The sequence below is a fragment of the Pinus tabuliformis genome, chromosome 6 (genome assembly GCF_031772625.1).
Source record: "Pinus tabuliformis cultivar Carrire ecotype Pingquan chromosome 6, CPIR1, whole genome shotgun sequence".
Taxonomy (NCBI): Eukaryota; Viridiplantae; Streptophyta; class Pinopsida; order Pinales; family Pinaceae; genus Pinus; species Pinus tabuliformis.
Genome location: NC_142292.1, coordinates 1,671,473,093 through 1,671,495,078, shown reverse-complemented (window position 1 = coordinate 1,671,495,078; position 21,986 = coordinate 1,671,473,093). Strand labels below are relative to the sequence as shown.

Below are 21,986 nucleotides of genomic sequence, written 5' to 3'. Positions count from 1 at the left end.
TCAATCTTATCTCCTTAATTTAAGGGATAACTCTTGTACGACTTCATAAAGACTTCTAACTTGAATTTCTCCAACTAATTAATTTAAAATAAATAAATTAATTATTTCCAGGTAGCTGTTAAGACTAAATTCGATTTTAATTCACAATTTAATTCAAGGACAAATTAAATTGGAATATTCTTGTTGCCATATTTCAACAAGCCTACCTATCTTGAGACAACACCACATGTATTTATATGTAACATTATTTGATTAATTTAAGGAGTGATAAGTTTTTTCAATTGGTACAAATACCTCTATCATACTAACTTGGAGAGAGACACAATAAATCATGATATTCTAAAAAAAATTATTTACATGTTAAAAATATCCATGATAAAACGAGGATGAATCTTCATGGTTAAAAACATGTTATTCTTTTCAAATGTATATATGTTTACTCATATATTAATTGTTTTTATAATTACTAAAATAATTATTTAAAAAAAATATGGTTTAATTAATTTTAATGGTTTTTTAAAATTTTGGTAACTCATTTTTAGGTTAGGTAATGTGAGTCCTGTGATGATTAGCATGCATAACCTGTGCTTTGAGTGACCCAAAGACATCTAATGATTAGCATGCCTAACCTGTGCTTTTAGTGACCCAAAGGCATCTAAGCCGTAAAATGAGTCCTGTGATGATTAGCATGCATAACCTATGTTTTGAGTGACCCAAAGGCATCTAATGATTAGCATGCCTAACCTGTGCTTTGAGTGACCCAAAGGTATCTAAGCCGTAAAAATCACACAGGGATCACACCCGCCATGGACCAGCATGCATAACCTGTGCTTTGAGTGACCCAAAGGCATCTAAGCCGTCTAAGCCGTAAAAATCACACAGGGATCACACCCGCCATGAACCAGCGTGCATAACCTGTGCTTTGAGTGACCCAAAGGCATCTAAGCCGTAAAAATCACACAGGGATCACACCCGCCGTGGACCACACCGGCCATGGACCACACAAACCAGCATGATTGAATCTTTGTCCATGGGTTTGGTGACCTTTTCACCATATTTTTTTTCAATTGTGGTTCACAGTCATTGAGTGGTTGCTACATCCATGGGTAATAATCCTTGCGAATCCACCTGAAGGGCTACATCCACGGGTAATAATCCTCACAAATAAACCTGAAGGGACCCATAGGGTAATAATCCTCACAAATCCACCTGAAGGGCTACATCCATGGGTAATAATCCTCGCAAATCCACCTGAAGGGACCCATAAACTTATCTGGTTAGGCCTAACCCAAAGGGTGTCGAAGAGATTTGACCTCATGACCTCCCAATTGGCAAGGGACTTAGTAACGAAAACTCAACCATTTGAGCTATCCCTTGGGGCTACCATAAAATTTCTTGTTATCTACATTTATCAACCAATTAATTTATATAAGTACACTAGTAAATATGTAATTTTTGTAAGTGTTTTTATATTTTTTAACCTCTCTGTATATTTATTAAATTTAAAATTGTACTCTCAATAAAGAAACTATGAACATTACTTATCCATGTTGATAATTTTATTTTAAATAGTGAAAAAATCTATCATAACTCACTTGTCAAACCAACAGTGTTGGTGATCCATAAAGAAGTGATGCCTAGGAATCTTGAATGGTTAACCTATTTCTTTATTCCCAATAAATGAATTCTTAACCCAATATAAAAAGTTTTAATTTTATTTTAACATTACATTAATCTTATTTTTATATTTTATAATATATTAATTATTGTTTATTTAAAATATTTGGAAATTTACTCATTCAAACTTATCTACTTAAAAGCTCAAATCTACCACTAAACCACAATGGATCTCATCGAAGGAAATTTCTTGCTATTCATAAATATAAATTGAAAAGCCACTAAACTACTCTTTTACTTTGTCCACAAGTTTCGTGCTATTCCTTCACAAATATCATTGAAAACACCGAGAATAGTCAGAAGATGCAAAACCTCCAGAACGTGAATGGTCAATAATTTTTTTACTAGAACCTTCTCGATAGGTCTCTAGGATAGCTTCATGGTTCGGCTCTCAGCCCTGAGGTGTTCATTCTAATTTTCTATAATCCCTGTACAGCCAAAGAGCAATTTAGGGTTCCACGGGTATCTATAGCGAGGAATACCTCTTGGGTTCTTACAATATTTCATATTACGTATATAGCTGGGGAGGGATTTATAAAGTTTAACCAGTTGATCAGCCCACATTGGCAGTAGAAAAGGCAATAGCAGAAGTACTACCTCTTGTTTATGCAGTTGATCCAGCAGAAGCAAGGGTGGAATTAGCTGAAATTAATTAATCAATTTGAATCAGAAGCTTTTTCACCTGCATTACTGCCAGACATTTATCATCCAGTTGGAGTTCGAGCTGTGAATCTGGCAGAAGGCTTCGTATCCCGAAAACCAAGGCTTCTACTTCTTTTAAGAATATAACTCTGGCACCATGAACACTTCCAGAGCTATAACGGGTTTTTTGCGAAAGGCTTTTGTTCAATCTAGGGGTTTCACAGTACCCACCTCTCCTCTGACCCCGCGAAGATGCCACAGAGTACATGATATCATTCAGTCGCCACACAAGGTATGGATTTGCTGTGGGTTTAGGGTTTAAGGCGATTTTTAGGTCTAAGGCTTAAAAGGGTTTTTTTCCCTGTAATTATTTCCTCTATCTCATAATATCTACAAAATAACTATGTACGTGTAAACCCATAAACAATCTTCAGTGATTTCTTCTAGTTCGCCTGTTTGCGTAGGATTGACCATGTTCATATAGAACTTTGCTTGATTCATAACGTGGATGCTCTATTGTATACATTTATTTACGGGCATGCATGCATATTATTACGGCTTTAAGGGCATCAATGCACATGGATTTCATATATATAACTCGATGAGTATGAATGTTTATCTGAATCAGCGAATGTGATATATGTGGGAAGGAAACACTGGGAAGGGTGCATACCATTTTATTGTATTTGATGGCAAAAGCAAAACTGAAATTTACTCGACGACCGACATTTTAAACTTTGGAATCCAGTACTGGCAATTGATGTACAAACACTTCCACTCTATACTGGAATGCTTTATATATTTCTTTATTTTTAATTTCAAACTTCTGCTTATTTCGATGCAGCATTGTGCTAATTAAGGCTGCCCCGTCAATCCTCTTATTAGTGGTCGTTGGATTCAGAGCGATGAACTGTGTCCTACGATAATGTCCAACCTACTTGCGCTGTTCTTGGGGGTCTTGCCCCATTGGCAGGAGCAACATTCCCATGGTAAGATTTGAACCTAAGTGGGGGAAATGACAATGCTCCGTTTTCACCAGCCCGGCAAGTCCCCTTTGACATGGGGGAATTCTTTGGACCCTCCCTCTCTGTGTTTTTCCCTGTAAAGTTTTGCATCGTAACAGAATTTTGTAATCAAACACTTGTTGCATAAATATGGTTCTTGAAATGTATTGACATGAGTTTTGATGGAGAAATGTGGCAATTAGATATATTAGGCTATTGCAGAGTAGTTGTGTTGTTTTAAGTTTTCACATGCTCCATGAGTTGAACTCGCACACAAGGATGTTATTTCAGCAATGCCTGCTTAGATACTGGACAGTGCTTTTTCTGGTGGTCTTTGCCCTAGCTTGTGTGTTCCTTGCTTTTCCCCCGCATCATTAATTCATTTGGTCGAAAAGCTTTAAACAGTTTGTATTAATCTCTTCAATTTTCTTGTCTTTCTTCTCTGTTTTTGCAATTAATAAATGATGGTATTGAAAGGCAAGCTGGTTTATGGTTAAAGCAAGCAGCCATTACTTTGAAGCAAAGAAAAATTTATGTGATACTATTGCCCGAAATGTGTTTTAACTTTATCATTTCTTCATGCTGTTGCCAAGCCAAACTGTTTAACAACAAAAGCTTGATGCTTTGTTGTGATCAAAATCTCAAACACGATCCAGCCAATTCTTCATACTTTCGTTGGATATGAGTCTGAACTTTGCAAATTTGCTCAGGCTAGAAAGGTGTTGTGTAATATCCCTCTTAAAGAGAGATTACCCGTGGGTTGAAATTCTGAGTTAGGGTTTCAATAAACACATGACAGAATTGTATTGGGTTGAACTAAAGAGTTAGGGTTTCAATAAACACATGAAAGAATTGTATTTCTTTTTTAATAGTGTTACAGTACTTCTTCAATCTATAAAACGGTGATGATCTTTTATTGAACGCACAAGTAGTATAAACAAGAACTCAAACAACAGTCGATTCCATTGACAAACACTATATGGTAGGGCCAATTCAACTAGCAAATAGCAGGCTTACACAATCCACAGTTTCTCAATAGGGATATCAACACAAATGTAGTTTTAAGGCTTACAGAACTGTAGCTATGGGATATCAACACAAATGTAGTTTTAAGGCTTACAGAACTGTAGCTATTCCCTTGTTGCTACAAAATCACACCAGCAGGCCTTGCTGCTACCCTGCACTGTTATTAAACCTCTGTTGCGCAATCCCTAGCCAACTGCCACCCTAAATTCACCTTTAAATCCTCGCTTAAGCCAACCTAAGCGGTAGATCCCTGAGCGGTAGATCCCTGAGTATGCCCCCCCTAGCCACTTGCTGCCTCAGAAGTATTGGTTCCAGGCTGCAGCCCTTGCTGCCTTAGAAACTAGGTTCCAACTTCCAACCCTAGTTTGCCTCAGGAAGATGGCATTCCACTAGTCGCTGCCTTAGAAGTATTGGTTCCAGCCTTAGCTGCCTCAAAAACTAGTTTCTAGCCCTCGTTTGCCTCAAGAAGATGGGGTCAAGCCAGAATTCGGTCAGTTGTAGCAAGAATGGATAAAAGGATTGGCTAGGGTGGAATCTTTCACCACCGAAACTAATCAGAAAAAAGGGGTCTTAAAACACTGCAAGAGCCTCAGCCCAAAATCAAAGAGTAACAATCCATGATGATCATAATGACTCCCCGCTTGCTTATATAGTTTCTCTTCAGGGTGTTTCCCTCCTAATTTCAAATTTAAGTGACTTGCAAGTTTCCCTCTATTTGCCCCAATTTAATTTTTATCATCTAATGTTACATAAGTAACATTAAATAATAATTCCCCCTTTTTGAAATGACTATAGCATACAGGGTTAAATAGGTTACTACGTCCTTCCTTGGGCAATTAATTCGAAGAGGACATTACAGTCCCCCCTTCCCGACATTGCTTGTCCTCAAGCAATTGCAGATTCGGGTGCTACAAGATTGGTTCTCCTTCTCATGTGGCATCCTTCTCAAACAAATCCTTCCACCTGATAAGAGATCATCTTGCCCGTCAATCTCCTCCCTCAAACAACCATGATGGCTTCCAGAATCAATACTAATTACCCTTCCTTGTCCAAAGGGGGTAGCTTAGTTGAAGTAGTGACTTGTTGGCCTACTGCCTTCTTGAGGCATGACACATGGAAGACATTGTGGATTGTACTCCCCTCTGACAACTCTGGCTCATAACTTCACCAATTTGTCTGGTTATTTTGTAAAGCCCATAAAATATTGTCTTTAGTTTCTCTGCACCACTTTTCTAAGTGAAGATTGTCTGTATGGCTACAATCGTAGGAAAACTAAACTCCTATCTCAAAGTTGCGCTTCACTCCGTGCATGTCCGCATACATCTTCTGCTGGTATTAGGCGGCTTGCAAATTCTCCTTAAGGACCTTAAGGATGTCCTAACTTTTCTATATCCAATCTTTGGCTTTTAGAAATATGCCATCCCCAAGTGCCAAATCGACAAATGATGGAGCATCGTACCCATACAATGCCCTAAATGGGGTCATCCCAATGGATAGATGATAAGTGGTGTTGTAGTAGTGCTCCCCAAGATATAACCATTGATCCATGCTTTTTGTTGTCCTGACACATAGTTACGCAGATATCCCTTAATCCATTCATTCACAATCTCTATCTGGCCATCTGTTTGAGGGTGATAATTGGTACTAGGGGTCAACTTCATATCCACTATTCTGAAAACTCCTGCCAAAATGCATTGATAAACCTTCTATCCTGATCACTAACTATATTTTTAGGAGGCCCATGGAGTCTAAACACCTCCTTGAAGAGCTGCCTTATAATTTGCTGAAATCACAAAGAAATTTGTGAACTTGGTCAACTTGTCAATTGTCACATAGATGCAATCCTTACCTTGTTGACTGTTTAACCAGACTTTGATTGGGCAAAATTCGATTGTTTTGAGGTTGTTTCATCTTGCTGTTTGGAGGCCAAAGTTGACGGAAGTTGACCAAATCTTTGAGGGTCAAATCTGCCCTATTGACCAGCGTTGAATTTTCTGGTTAGGGCTCTTTGTTGCTGTTATAAATTATCAGAATTTGTAAATTGTACTATTTCTCTCTGCTAAACTATTGAAGACTAAAAGAAGATTTGATCAAGGGTTTCCCCACATTGGGTTTTGTCCCTGGCTGGTGCCACATCTTGTGTCCTCTTTGTCTTGGCTTGTCTTCTATTGTTTATATTTATGTTCCATTAGCATTTTACTTACATGTTTATGTGATTGTTAAACTGAAATTGATATTGGGCTCATAAAGAAATTGAAGTAAAATTGCTCTAAAGCATAGAACATACCATTGTTGCCTAAAATTAACAACAACACTGAGCATACTCATCCTGCAAAATTTCTGCAACCCTTGTCAATCCCAGAGCAGAAATGGGAAAGCATATCGATTGAGACTTTATCACAGGTCTACCCAAGGGCCCTAACCAAAAAAGTCAACGTTGGTCAATAGGGTAGGTTTGACCCTCAAAGATTCGGTCAACTTCATTCAACTTTGGCCTCCAAACAACAAGATGAAACAACCCTCAAAATAGTTGAATTTTGCCTAGTCAAAGTCTGGTCAAACAGTCAACCTGTGGTCAACCCTAATTACAATCAATGCTGGTCAAAACTCCTCGATCTTCATGCCTAGAATTGTGGCTTGCTTAGATAGAGATTCCTCACCCAAATCAAAGTCAAAACAGGTCAACACATCAAGTCAACACAGTCAAACAGCCTCCTAGCAGCTCGGTCAACGTTGGTCAACGTAGCAAATAGAAACCCTAGTTCACACGTGTGGAGAGAGAAGATTGCCTTAGATGGTGTGCCCAATCACAAGAGGAGAGAGAGATATGTGTGATGAGATGATGGTGAAAATGACTTGAGGTCTCCTTCTTTTTATATGCAACGTTGAGGATGAATTGGGGGCTTGTGTGCCTGTTTTGCTTGCTGGCCGACCTTGACAATTTGTCCATAATATAAATAAATTCATATCTTCATTTGTACATGTCAGAATTGGATGATCTTTAGATCAATCCTACACCTCTTCGAGAGAGGAATCTAATAAAAATATCAGCTGTAAATAAGATGACCCATGTGGAGTTTGGCCCTAGTTGCCAATTTTAACACTCCCTCTCAACTAGGGAGAACTCCACCTGCTAATCCATCTGCCAATCTGTACCATCTCTGCCATCCATGCACTGCTTTGCTCTGTTGAACTATGAAGAAGAAGAAGTGATCGAGAATGTATCATACCATTCTCTACTGACTCGAAGTCAGTCCCAATCAAAAGAGTGTGTCTCATACCACTCTTATTGACCTGGAGTCAATTCCCCTTGATTCGAAATCAATATTAGACATCCTAGCATAGGGAGTAAGGTAGTACACGATGTGTCCATCGGTAGTACTATGGTCCCTATCTTCATTTCCCTACTCATTGGCCAGATTAGAGGTACTTCCCATGAGTCCCAGACTGCATGGTAGGATGTCTCGGCAAGAGAAGGATGAACCACTCGTCCTGCTCACATGTCGCCAAGGGGTATCACAGGGGAGGATGAACCACTCACCTTGTACACAACAAACCATTAGCGGAACGCTGAACCACTCACCTTATGGTTGCTCACCGTTCTAAGAAGTACCCCAAGCCCCCTGGAGCTCCCAAAGCTCAATGTCCATTTCATACAGGACCCTCATAAGAGGGTCTCTCCACAACTCCAAGTCGTTCTCAGAAGGCCAAGAATTTGACCTTCCCCAGGGGCTTTGTCAGAATATCAACAACTTGCTCATCAATCCTAATGTGATGGAGCCTTATTGCTCCTCGTTTTACCATATCCTGAATAAAGTGGTACCTGATATCTATATGCTTGGAGAGATCATGAAACATGGGATTCTCTGATAATCGAATCCCACTCAGGTTGTAGCAAAAGATCAGGGTGGTATCCAACACATGTCCAAATAGCTCACTAAAGAGCTTCCTCAAACAGAAAGCTTCATAAGAGGCCATACTAGCAGCTATGTATTCAGCCTCGGTGGTGCTCAAGGCAACCAATTTCTGCTTCTTGCTCATCCAGGATATCAAAGCAGAGCCCAAAAAAACAACATCCAAAAGTGCTCTTGCGATCCACCACACTGCCAGCCCAATCAACATCAGAATAACCATGCGGCCTCACATTTCTGGTAGTGTATCTCAGTCCATGAGTTATTGTGCCTCGAAGATATCTTAGAAGATTCTTGGCGGTAATCCAATGTATATGATGAGGCTCAACAATGTATTGGCTCAATGTGTTAACTGCAAAACATATGTCCGGACGGGAGTTCACCAAGAACATCAATGCTCCAATGAGTTGACGATACTCGGAAGCATTTCCTAATTTAGGTCGAGCAACACTACCACATAACTTTTTAAAGTTAAGTTCCATCGAAGTAGTCACAGGCTTGCAGTCCACCATCCCAAATCTTTCTAATATCTTCACAACATATTTTCCTTGAGAGAGGAAAATGTCACCTGGCTTTTGTTAGACCTCCAACCCTAGGAAATAGTGCATTGATCCTAAGTCCTTCATCTCAAATTCAGAAGCCAACTCCCTCTTACATTTGTGAATGAGAGGGTCTGCACCTGTCAAAAATAGGTCGTCCACATAAAGTACCAGAATGAGAGGTTTATCATTTTCAACCTTAAAATAAAGGTTCGGATTGACTTTACTTCTAGTGAATCCTAGCTTCATTAGATAGTCATTGATCCTCTCATACCAAGCCTGGGATGCTTGCTTCAATCCATAGAGAGATTTCTTCAACCTGCATACATGAGATTCCCGATCATGAACTTCAAACCCCTCAGGTTGTTCCACATAGACTTCCTCTTTGATTGAACCATGCAAGAAGGTGGTCTTGACATCCATCTGATGTAGGTTCCATCTTTGCGAGGCAGCAAGGGCTATGATCAAGCGGATGGTGGTGTATTGGGCAACATGTGCAAATATCTCATTGTAATCTATTCCTTCCTTTTGAGAGAAGCCTCAAGCAACAAAGTGAACCTTGAACTTTTTTGCACTTCCATCAACTCCATGCTTGATTTTGTAGAGCCACTTAGAAGTGACAACCGATTTGTCCGGGGGTCTAGGGACCACATCCCAGACATCATTATTCATAATTGATTCGTATTGTTCATTCATAGCATCCTTCGATACTTGTTGCTTCACGACTTCTTCGAATGATGAAGGCTCATTTTGAATGATAATGCTCATGGCAATCAAATATCCTTGGCTTCTTGCTTTCATGGAAAGTCCCCCTTGGTGCAATGTGCCTCTTAGCATCTTCGAGAGTCTCCCTAAGCCATGAGGGTCTCCCCTTGGAGGAGGAAGACTCATGAGGGAGTGGATCAATAGGATCCATAGGTTCATCAAGATCAGGCATCGTTTTGTCCTCTTTTTCACCCTGATTTCCTGTGTCAGCTTCTTTGTCCTTCGTTAGGTTAGGAAGGTTGTTGATCTTCTTGAGGTCCATATCTTCGTTGAAGGTGACATCATGACTTACCTCAACTTCCTTTTGACCAACCACATAAATTCTATATCCCTTAGAATTTTCACTATAGCCCACAAAGATTCCTTTCTTCCCAGATACACCCAAATTGATTCTTTTCTCTTTCGGCACATGAAAATATGCGGGGCTTACAAAAATTCTAAAATGAGAGACATCGGGTTTCTTAACAGTGAACATTTTTTCGGGAGTGTTGGAGTCCAATGCTTGATGACGACATCAATTTTGAACATACACTGTAGTATTTGTAGCTTCACCCCATAGAAACTTCAGAAGGCCTTGATCATGAAGCATGGCACAAACAATTTCTACAATAGAGCGATTCTTCCTTTCAGCCACACCATTCTGCTCGGGAGTGTATGGCGTTGTAGTCTTCATCTTAATGCCAGCTTCTCTGCAATAATCTTGGAATTCATTGGATTCATACTCGGTCCCATTATCAGTCCTCAATATCTTGATTTTCTTCTTGGATTGGTTTTCGATCAAGGCTTTGAAATGTCAGAACTAGGTGAACACTTCATCCTTCTTCTTCAAGAAGTAGATCCAGGTCTTGCGAGAATAATCATCCACACAGGTTAGATAATATAAGTATCCTCCCAAGGAGTTTACGGGCATCATACCAGATATGTCGGAGTGGATCAATTGCAATATGTCTATGTTCTTGCTATTACTTAAGGGGAATGGTTCCCTTGTAAGTTTTCCTTCGGCACATCCTGGAAATACACCTTCATGCTCTACTTTGAACTCGGGCATACTTGTCACCATTTGTCTCACATTGTGTAGGGCCTTATAATGAAGATGGGTGAGCCTCCGATGCCATAGTTCAGATTGTAGGGATGTGTCGCAAGACATGGCTCCCAATGGACTTCCTCCAACTTGATACAAACTGTCAACCCTGAACCCAAGAGTAAAAGCATCCTTGAAATTTCTTTTACAAATACGTACCTTTCCATTGATAAAAGCCACCTTGAATCCTTTATCTTCCATTGCTGAAATGGACACCAGGTTCTTCTTGAGATCAAGTACATATAGTACTTCTTGCAAATGAATAGTGTTACCTTGATTCAATTGAAGGGTAACATTCCCTACTCCCTTCATGGGATAGGCGACATTGTCTCCAAGGATGATCTCCAAGTTTGTATCCTTTTCTATTAGATTAGAGAGGGCTTCCTTGTATCCTGTGAAGTGCCTTGAGGCACCACTATCAATCAGCTGATTTCCCGAAGTGTCCGGAGGAGAGGCAGTGGAGAGGGCCGATATAAGATAGTACTCTTTTTGCTTATTGTTAACAACATTGGATTCATCATACCTGGAGTTCCTTGATTTCTTGGAGGGTCAACCATTTCCTTGATGTCCCACATTCCTTTTTCCTTTGCCATTGGACCTGCCATTCCTTTGATCGTTGTTGTTGTTGTTGAAGTTTCCCTTGGAGTTGTTATGATAGTCATCATCTCGAGGTGTATCCCTTTTATTAGGACACTCCCTTGCATAGTGGCCAAACTTATTGCAAACAAAGCACCTGCCCTTCCTTCCTCCCTTAGATCCAGGCTTTCCATGGAAATGACCTTTAGACCCTGCATTATTCCTCCTTTTGGCATGAGCGGAGAATGCAGTGGGGTTGCTTCTATTAGAAGGCATTTCTTGCTCCACCATTCTTGTTTCTTCTTGAATGCATCTCGACATCAATTCTTCAAACCCTAGAATTCGATCATTGTTGAGTATAGTGGTTCTAAATACATACCACTCAGGTGGGAGTCCTCCAAGGGTGGTGAGAGTAAGTTCCCTGTCAGGAATGACTTCTCCAATCGAGAGTAGATCATTCTTGATCTCAGTAATCCTCAAGAAATAGGATTGAATGTCCTCGTCCTTGCCCTTCTTAATATCCTTCAACTTATTCTTGAGAAAGAGAATTTGATTAACATTACTAACCTTGAATATGCCGACCAACCTGTCGTATACTTCCTTGGAGGTCTTCAATTCAGAGATATAGGCCACCAGATGCTTGTCAATGGAATCCCTGATAATCTTCTTCACTTTGACTTCAACCTTATTGTACTTGGTCTTCGCAGCAGCCGGTGCATTTGAAGGAGGCTCAGGGATTTTACCTTGCACATAATCCATCACTTCCTTCTCTTCCAAGGTCAAATCAAGGGACATCTTCCATCCATGATAGTCAGATTTATCATGGAGCTTGTCTTCAGTCGGGAAGTAGGATGAGGAACCCATTGAGTCTTTTGTCCTTGTTCAACTGTCTTTGGTGATTGCTCTTTCACTTTTGCTTGGGCCTTGTCTTCACCTCAACTCTGATACCATGTTAATTTTAGGCAACAATGGTATGTTCTATGCGCTAGAGCAATTTTACTTCAATTTCTTTATGAGCCCAATATCAATTCTAGTTTAGCAATCACATAAACATGTAAGTAAAACGCTGATAGAACATAAACATAAACAGTAGAAGACAAGCCAAGACAAGAGGACACAAGATGTGGCACTAGCCAGGGACAAATTCCAATGTGGGAAAACCCCTGATTAAATCTTCTTTTAGTCTTCAATAGTTTAGCAGAGAGAGATAGTATAATTTACAAATTTCGATAATTTATAACAGCAACAAAAGAGCCCTAACTAGAAAAGTCAACGCTGGTCAACAGGGTAGATTTGACCCTCAAAGATTCGGTCAACTTCATTCATCTTTGGCCTCCAAATAGCAAGATGAAACAACCCTCAAAACAATTGAATTTTGCCCAGTCAAAGTCTGGTCAAACAATGAACCTGCGATCAACCCTAATTACAATCAACGTTGGTCAAAACTCCTCGATTTTCATGCCTAGAATTGTAGCTTTCTTAGACAGAGATTCCTCACCCAAATCGAAGTCAAAACCAATCAACACATCAAGTCAACATAGTCAAACAACCTCCCAGTAGCTCAGTCAATGTTGGTTAATGCAGCAAACAGAAACCCTAGTTCACACGTGTGGAGAGAGAGAAGATTGTCGCAGATAATGTGTCCAATCACAAGAGGAGAGAGCGATATGTGTCATGAGATGAAGGTGAAAATGACTTGAGGTCTCCTTCTTTTTATATGCAACGTTGAGGATGAATTGGGGGCTTGTGTGCCTATTTTGCTTGCTGGCCGACCTTGACAATTTGTCCATAATATAAATATATTCATATCTTCATTTGTACATGTCAGAATTGGATTATCTTTAGATCAATCCTACACCTCTCCGAGAGAGGAATCTAATAAAAATATCTGCTGTCATAAATAAGATGACCCATGTGGAGTTTGGCCCTAGTTGCCAGTTTTAACACTTGTTCTGCTGACAAGTCATGTACTCTTTTACTTGCCTCAACACATCATCCTTGAGGCCTTTTTCAAGAAAACCTCTCTATATGTTTGTGAGTTTTGAAGAACCCTTGGTGCCTTGCTAGTGGTGTGTCATGGGCAGTCTTCAAGTTCCTCTTTGAGTGTGGATTGAAGGACCAAATATAACCTGCCTTTATAGAAAATGACCCCATTTACCATACTGTACTTGTCATATTGAATGACATTGTTCATTAACTCACAAGCAAATTTGTTTTTGGAATATTCTACCAAAAGGTGGGCTTTCCCATCACCTGTGATCTCCATTAGTGAACATGCGATCTTTTTCTTGGAGAGTGCATTAGCCACAACGTTCTTCTTGCCCTTGACGTACTCAATATCAAAATCATAGGCTTAAATCTTACTCACCCATTTCTACTGTCTTTCATTCAGGTATTTTTGTTCCAGGAAGTGTTGTAAGTTGTTGTGATTTGTCTTGACCACAAATTTGCTACCTACCAACTATTGTTTGAACTTTGTCAACACATGCATGATGGTGAGCATCTCTTTGTCATAGATGGAATAGAGCTTCTCTGGATCTCCGAGTTTCCAACTTTCAAGGGCTATGGGGTGTTTATTTTGCATCAACACAACTCCTATCCCCTCACTTGAAGCATCACATTCCAATACGAAGGCTTGGCTGACTTCAAGAAGTGCTAGCAACGGGCACGAGCTCATGACCTTGTTGAGCTTGCCAAATGCCCTCTTTGACTCCTTTGTCCATTTGAATGCCCCTTGCTTCGTCAAGTCTGTCAATGGTGCGCTTAATTGAGAGAATCCTTTAATGAACTGCTTGTAATAGTTGAAAATACCAAAGAATATCTGCAAATGGGTAAGGTTCTTGGGTTGGGTCAATCCAGTATGGCCTATATCTTCTCTAGATGTACTTGTACCCCTTGCACATTGATCACATGGCCACGGTACAGGATCTCAGTCATCTCGAACTCATACTTTGATGCCTTGGCATAAAGTGACTACTCCTTCATAATACTCAAAATCTCATCCAAATGTCCCAAATGCTCTTCCCATGTTTTGTTGTATATGAGGAGGTCATCAAAGAATACCAATAAGAACTTCCTCAATTGTTTGTTGAAGATGTGGTTCATGCATGACTGAAAGGTGGCCAATGCATTGGTCAATGCGAATGACATGACCAAGAATTCAAAATGCCTATAGTGGCACCTGAAGGTTGTCTTATGCACATCTTGCTCTCGGACTCAAATCTGATGATAACCTAATCAAAGATCAATCTTTGAGAAATATATTGCTCCATGCAACTCATCTAGTAGCTCATCGATCTTGGGGATGGGGTACTTGTTTTTGATGGTCTTCTTGTTCAAGGCTTGGTATTCAATGCACATCCTCCAGGTACCATCCTTTTTCTTCACCAAAACCATTGATGAGGTGAATGGACTTGAACTAGGTCTGATGTGGCCCATGGCTAATAGTTCCGTGATGGCCTTTTCTACCTCATCCTTGAATTTCTTCAGATGCTTGTAAGTTGTGGTGATAGCTGGTTTACCCTTTCCTCTAGCTCTTTGTTGTGCTCAAAACCCCGTTAGAAAATCAGAAAGGCAGTAAATATTTTATTGTTCCTGATAATTACTTGTGATGTTTCTTATTATTACAATTCGTTATCTCTTCTTTCCTTTAGTTCATGAAGCAATTACCAAAAGCAATAACACATAAAACAATAGACACTAGATGTAGGCACATGCTAGGGCAAAACCCCCCTTGAGGGGAAAACCCAATCAAGATAATTCTTCCTTTCAATAGTATTCTTTGAGACTCTTCACCCTAGACCAAGACCAGACCTTCCCTCCACACCAAGTCAGCCTCCCAAAATTTCGATCTCTTCCCAGCAACTTTGACTATGCAGCAACTTACGACAACTGGTAGTTTCCAACAACAATGAAACTTGGAAGACTTCGATCTCCCAATCTAGGGCATGAAATGTAACTATGATCGATCTCCCAAAATTTTGATTTTCCTTGTCTCCTTAGACTTCCCCAAAATCACATTCACTACGGCTTCTTGGCAACAGACTTCGAAACTTTTCCTAGCTACAAGAGAACTTCACACTTCTGCCCAACAATAAGAGGTTTTCGCACTTCTTCCCAGCTATAAGAGAATTCGAACTGGATGAGAGAATGGCGCTCCAAATGAATTCAATGACCTTCCTTTTATAGGCTTCTTGTGGGGTCGAATAGGGTCCTTAGGCTGACTTGATCTTCTCTTAGGCCGACATGGTGTGGAGATTAAATAATTCATATTTGACTCAATACTTAACCTTTTTACATGATTCAAAAAACCTTTTTACATGATTTAAAAGCCCAAGAAGGGTCTCTTTAAATGTACAATAACTCTATAGACTCAGAATAAATCCTAGAAGTCTTCAATGGGGACTTTGACCCAGCCTAAGCAGGAAACCATAATAATAAGTCACAATAATAATAATAAAATTCTTTTCTTTATTCTTTTGACAAGTACATTACATGATGACTCAAGTACGTTATTGAAGACCGATCATAGTTACATTTTCCAACACTGCCTCTTAAGTAGGGAGGTATTCATAATGTACAAATACAATGGAAGATCTCAAACTATATGAACCATGAAGAACTTTAGGCACCACAATACCATGGACTAGGTTCCTGCTATGTCAGTCAAACCCAACTTCACAAATATCAATAAGAGTTAGACACACAATCATCTTGATTACACTAGGGTTTGATTAGACAAACACACACATACCAAGGAAAACATTTCTAAGATAATATAACGGTCTTGCTCACATATTCCACCAAACCCTAATGAGCTAGTGTTCCAATGTAGAAACATAGCAAACCCAACATTACCAAAACTTCTAAGGCTCTGGGATTTTAGACCTTATCACTCAACCCTAATAAGTTAGGTTTTCCTGATCATACCAAAATCCCAAACATGACATCATCAATAAAACTTCAACTAGCATTTCACAATATCCCTAATCAACTTAGGGTTTCAGACATTCACATTAGCATTCCCTTCGGCTAGGGTTTTCCAGAACTTGTCTAGGTTTCTACATAGTCAATCAAGAATACGAGTGGGTAGGGTAGATTTATCAAGAGAGGAATCACCCAAACAAGAATCACTAAGATTGAATACAACTAGTCATAACCAAATTAGTGATATGTTAAAATCGTATAAATTCTAAAACATATAAAACAAGATATGTAAAGCTACAAGCAAAAGGCTAGTCATAACCAAATTAGTGATAGATCATCAAATGAATAAACCTTTCAATCAATGTATTCAAAGCATACCTTTGTTTCTTGACTAACCTTGTCTTGAGAGATCCTCCTTCTTTCTGATGATTTCCTAATCAAGACAATATAGTGAGAAAGGTGATTAATATTTAATATAATCAAAATTAAATGAGTACATGAACCCAAAACTCAAAAGACATGAAATACTTATCTTTGCAGTTGTTGGGGGCTCCCTCCAAAGCTTGAGGGAAACCTACAAACTTAAAACAATACAAAAATGTCTTTTCCAAAATATGTTAAAATCCTATAAATTCTAAAACATATAAACCAAGATATGTAAAGCTACAAGCAAAAGGCTTAATAGTGTAAGTCCCTAATGTCGGGTTCTTCGGGCTTGACTTTCTTTGAGTATCCTTCTATAGCAAGGTTGGCTTGATCCCTTCCTCGCTTCTTATTCTTTGGATTCTCGGGACAATCACTCTTATAGTGACCCTTCTTATGACATTGATAACACTTGATCTTGGACATGTCAACTTTCTTCCTAGGTCCCATCGATCTCTTTCCTTAATGATGAGCAACATAAGCATTTGATACTCCTTCAGGATTGGCAACCATTGAGATCCTTACTTCTTCTTGACTATAGGTGGTCCATAATTCTTCAAAGGTGGGAGCTTCCTTCCAACTGTTGAGACCCGCAACAAATGTACCCCAAGATGGTGGCAATCCTAATAGAGCAGTGATCACAAGTTCTTTGTCCGGAACAATCTCTTCAATGGCCAAGAGATCATCCCTTAGTCTAGTTATCATCACAAAGAAGGTTGCCACAGTGTTTTATTTTGTCATCTTCGTAGTCCTCAGTCATTCTTCAAACTAGCTACTTAACCAATATTTTTAATAGTAAACAACTTTGGCAAGGCTTCATACATCTCCTAAGCATGATCAATGTTAGCTATGAATGGGATAAGATTATCTTTTATCCCTTCTACCATCAGAGTCATAGCCACCAATTCTAAATCCCTGAATTTTGCTTTGTCAGCATCACTGGCTTCTTCTGTAGGCTTCTTTACATTTCCTTTTACCAAATCCAACACCTTGTTCTTCTCGAGGATTAGGTCAATCCTCTTCTTCCAGGATTTGAAGTTAGATGCTCCTTCAAGTTTGTTCTCACCCTTGATTGAGTTAGACATCTTCCTTGAATATAATAGACTCCTCTTGAGATAGTAGTACCTATGAATGGATCAAGTGCTAGAGACTGTCTTTTTCTTCCTTCTTCACCAAAGCTTTGAAACCTTGTTAGAAAATCAGAAAGGCAGTAAAGATTTTATTGTTCTTGATAATTACTTGTGATGTTTCTTATTATTACGATTCTTTATATCTTCTTTCTTTAGTTCATCAAGCAATTACCAAAAGCAACAACACATAAAACAATAGACACCAGATGTAGGCACATGCCAGGGCAAAATCCCCCTCGAGGGGAAAACCCAGTCAAGATAATTCTTTCTTTCATTAGTATTCTTTGAGACTTTTCACCCTAGACCAAGACTAGACCTTCCCTCCACACCAAGTCAACTTCCAAGAATTTTGACCTCTTTCCAGCAACTTCGACTATGCAACAACTTATGACAACTGGTAGCTTTTGACAACAGTGAAACTTGGAAGACTTCGATCTCCCAATCTAGGGCACAAAACAGAGAGAGAGAGACACCAAAATTTCGATTTTCCTTGTCAACTTATACTTCCCCAAACTCACATTCACTACGGCTTCCCGGTAATAGACTTCGCACCTTTTCCCAGCGACAAGAGAACTTTGCACTTCTGCCCAGCAATAGGAGATTTTCGCACTTCTTCCTAGCTACAAGAGAATTCGAACTTGATGAGAGAATGATGCTTCAAATGAATTTGATGACCTTCCTTTTATAGGCTTCTTGTGGGGTCGAATAAGGTCCTTAGGTCGACTTGATCTTCTCTTATGCCAACATGGTGTGGAGGTTACATACTTAACTCAATACTGAAACCTTTTTACATGATTTAGAAGCCCAAGAAGGGTCTCTTTAAATGTACAATAACTCTATAGACTCGGAATAAATCTTAGAAGTCCTCAATGGGGACTTTGACCTAAAACATGGTGACCCGAGCATGAAACCCATGCTTTAATAAGTCACAATAACAATAATAAAATTCTTTTCTTTATTTTTTTGACAAGTACATTACATGATGACTCAAGTACATTATTGAAGACCGAACATAGTTACATTTTCCAACAAACGCCTGTTAAGAGGTCTCCTTGGGGGAATTTATCCAAAAACCTAGTCATGCTTATTCAACAATAACTGAATATGTGCATGATATTGTTGGTTGCTATCTGATGACATCCGACTCATAATTAAACATTTTGTTGCGCTATATCTCCATCCTTCAATATACCCCTCAACACTTCCTTATTGCCTTTTGAGGCCCTAAATTCCATCTCCATTACTTGATATTTCATTGAGAACTTCCCCAACGAGTAGAACCTTTGTAACCCTAATACAACATTGGTGTTTGCGAGATCCACTACATAGAAGTCAATCGTAAATGTGTAATTGCTTAGTGTCAGGTTCAAGTATGGAATCCTTTGTGTGCATGTCATGTTATACTCATCAACCATCACAACGTTAAAGCCCTCAAAATCTTACATGGGAATACCTCTCTTTGCCCTAAGGCTATATTGATGAAGTTGTGAGTCGCCACGCCATTGACCAAAGTTGTGACTCATTATCCTTGTATAAGCCCTCTAATCCTAAGGATGCAGTATCTAGGGACTCGAGGAAGAGTGGTGATAGTACCACCCTTAATCCTTGTACAAGTCCTCTCATCCCCTTTAGTTTTGTCGTGGGACTGCTCCCCCTTTGAGTTGCTAGGCTCACTGCTTGGTGCTAGCATTGTATCTTCATCATCATCGTTGTTTGACAACACCTCAATATAGTGGACCTTTCCCTTGCCTAAGCATCTGTGACCTGGTTCCCATGGTTCCTTGCAACTGAAGCAAAGCTTCTTCCTTCTCAGCGCGCTTCAAGTCTTGTCATCCAACCTATCCTTCCCAGCCCACTCTCTTTGAAATGGCTTCGTATCTTTGTTTTCTAGAGTGATGAGTGGTTTGGATGGAAATTTAACTTTAGGTACTACATCTTCCATCTTCCATGTTTAGGTTGTGGGTTTGAAGGCCTTGACCCTACCACATTTGTGGTTCGGCTAAACCTTTTGAGAAGAGCATGATCAACCTTCGTTTAGTTATGTCTGTCACCATAACAACTACTTGCTAAAATTCTGATATGTATGCATTTGATGTTTTGGTTTGCTTGAGCTGTGCTAGCTTCCTGAAGTGTACCTTTGTATCCTTCCTGTCAAATCAGTCTACATAAGAAGTAATGCTGGAATGTCCCAGGGGAACCAATTTGCGGTACCACCATTCATGAGTTTCTCCTTCCAAATGTAGGGTGGCGAATTTTATGGCGTTTAATTCCAACATTTGGTTAAGTTGGATAAGTTTCTACCTTGCCAAGTATTTGGATGACTCATTGAAGGAGGGGATGGATAGTGTCCCAACCTTGCATAGTAGATCATAGTTCTGCTGCGTGCACCTTTTATGATCCGTGGGCCTATTTCTATACTTAATGTTACTGAACTTTGTAAACGTCATAGTTTCTCGAACATCCTCTCTTAGTGATGCATACTCCTGTAAATATTATGAAAAATCTTCGTTTTGTTCTATAGGTCATTGGTCTACTGCTCCCTGACCATCTAGAAATTGGGGTAGAGAGGTATATGGGTCCTCCTACTGGTTTCCCCCTGTATAGTTTGTGAGAGATGTTAAAAGGACTAGGATTATGGTTGTTTCTTCCTTTCGCTGGACTTTGATTGCCTCCATTAGATCCATTAGAACCATTGTTACACCCATTACCCAGATTTGCCAAAATCTGGGTAAGAAGTTGGGTCATGCTGCCCTTATGCCATCAATTGAGCCATCTACTGCTACCTTTGTGCCATCTATTGAGCCATTTGTTGCTGCCCTCTTGGTAGCTCCCCTAGATATATAAAGGGTTAATCTCCGGTGGTTGCTCTTCCTTGTCCGCCATGACTGGATTTTTGGTACCCTTCTTTTTCTTGACTGTAACGTTTTCCATATCCTTTGAGAGCATCCAAAAATGATATGCTCGCAGGCGGGCAGGATGCACAACTCTAATATAACTGTAATATCCCTCTTAAAGGGATTATCCTTGGATGAAATTTTGAGTTAGGGTTTCAATAAACACATGACAAAATTGTATTTTTTTTAACAATGTTGCAATACTTGCACTGTTATTCAACCCCTATTGCCACAATCCTTAGCCAACCAACACCCTAAATTCACCTTTAAATCCTCGCTTCAACGAACCACAGCCTTAGATCATTGAATGTGCCCCCCTAGGTCACTTGCTGCCCTGAATTTGACCCTATGCGAGCTCATTGTTGATTAAAACCCAGTTTCAGGTAGCTTGTTGCCTTAAGCTATCATAAACAATCAACTTGCTGCTCTTTTTCCAGCCTTTGCTGCCTCAGAAACTAGGTTCTAGCCCTTGCTTGCCTTAGAAAGATGGCTTGTCACCAGTTGCTGCCTCAGAAATATTGGTTCTAGCCCTTTCGACCTCAAAAACTCGGTTCCACCCTTCTTTTGCCTCGGGAAGATGACACACCACTTTTCATTGCCTTAGAAGTATTAGTTCTAACCCTTGTTGCCTTAGAAACTAGGTTCCAACCCTTGTTTGCATTAGGAAGATGGGGCCGAGTTGGAATTCAGTCAGTTGTAGCAAGAAAGGATAGAAGGATTGGTTAGGGTGGAATCTTTCACCACCAAAACCAATCAGAAAAAGGGCACCCTTAAATCTCTCCAAGAGCGTCAACCCAAAATAAAAAGAGTAACAATCCATGATGAGCATAACGACTCTCCTCTCTTCCTTATATAGTTCCTCTTTGGGGCATTTCCTGTAACGTTCTCTACGAATTGATGATGAAGGGGATGAAATAGCCTATCAAACCCCATAGGCTATAGTCCTCCAAAAAGGGGGAAAACCCCAAAAATTCCCACTAGCAATCGAGTTTTGGGGCAGTTGGGCAAAGGAACCCAAAATTGGGGCTTGGATTAAAAATTGGGTCATTTTAAAAGAAAAGCCCCTCTAGGAAATCTATAAATATGAGAGGGATGATTTCATTTTGGATCATCAATTGTTGATCAAATCATATGATTTCTTGAGTTGGAGCTTTGAGGGTTTTAAGATCCCTTCTTTTCTACTAATTTCTGTGGTGAAAGATTCCACCCTGGTTAGCCCTATTTTTTCTTTTTCTTCTTGTGTTTTGGCAACAACAATGTCTCTCTACAAAGCACAATGAAGTATTCAAGGAAAAACCTAAGATAAGGAAGGTCGAATCACATTCAACCTGAGCAAGTCATCTCTGAGTTCGTCCTCGTCAAAACAAAGATCTTTTAGTTGTGCATGTCATT

The 21,986-nt window shown here is 39.7% G+C and overlaps 1 protein-coding gene across 4 annotated transcripts in view; it reads left to right on the top strand.

Moving 5' to 3' along the window:
• Positions 1-1,916: 1,916 nt before the first annotated feature.
• Positions 1,917-21,986, top strand: part of LOC149265371 (grpE protein homolog 2, mitochondrial-like) — a 43,423-nt gene continuing 23,353 nt past the window's right edge. Inside the window, exons 1-3 of one of the 4 annotated variants that reach the window (XM_089429346.1) lie at positions 2,474-2,611; positions 2,948-3,081; positions 3,205-3,308. In XM_089429346.1, the coding sequence (XP_089285472.1) occupies positions 2,960-3,081; positions 3,205-3,308 (226 nt within the window). In that variant the 5' untranslated portion in view covers positions 2,474-2,611; positions 2,948-2,959. Of the gene's footprint in view, positions 2,612-2,947; positions 3,082-3,163; positions 3,309-21,986 lie in introns of those variants that run through there. The other 3 variants (XM_089429352.1, XM_089429343.1, XM_089429349.1) reach the window with 3 other exon arrangements.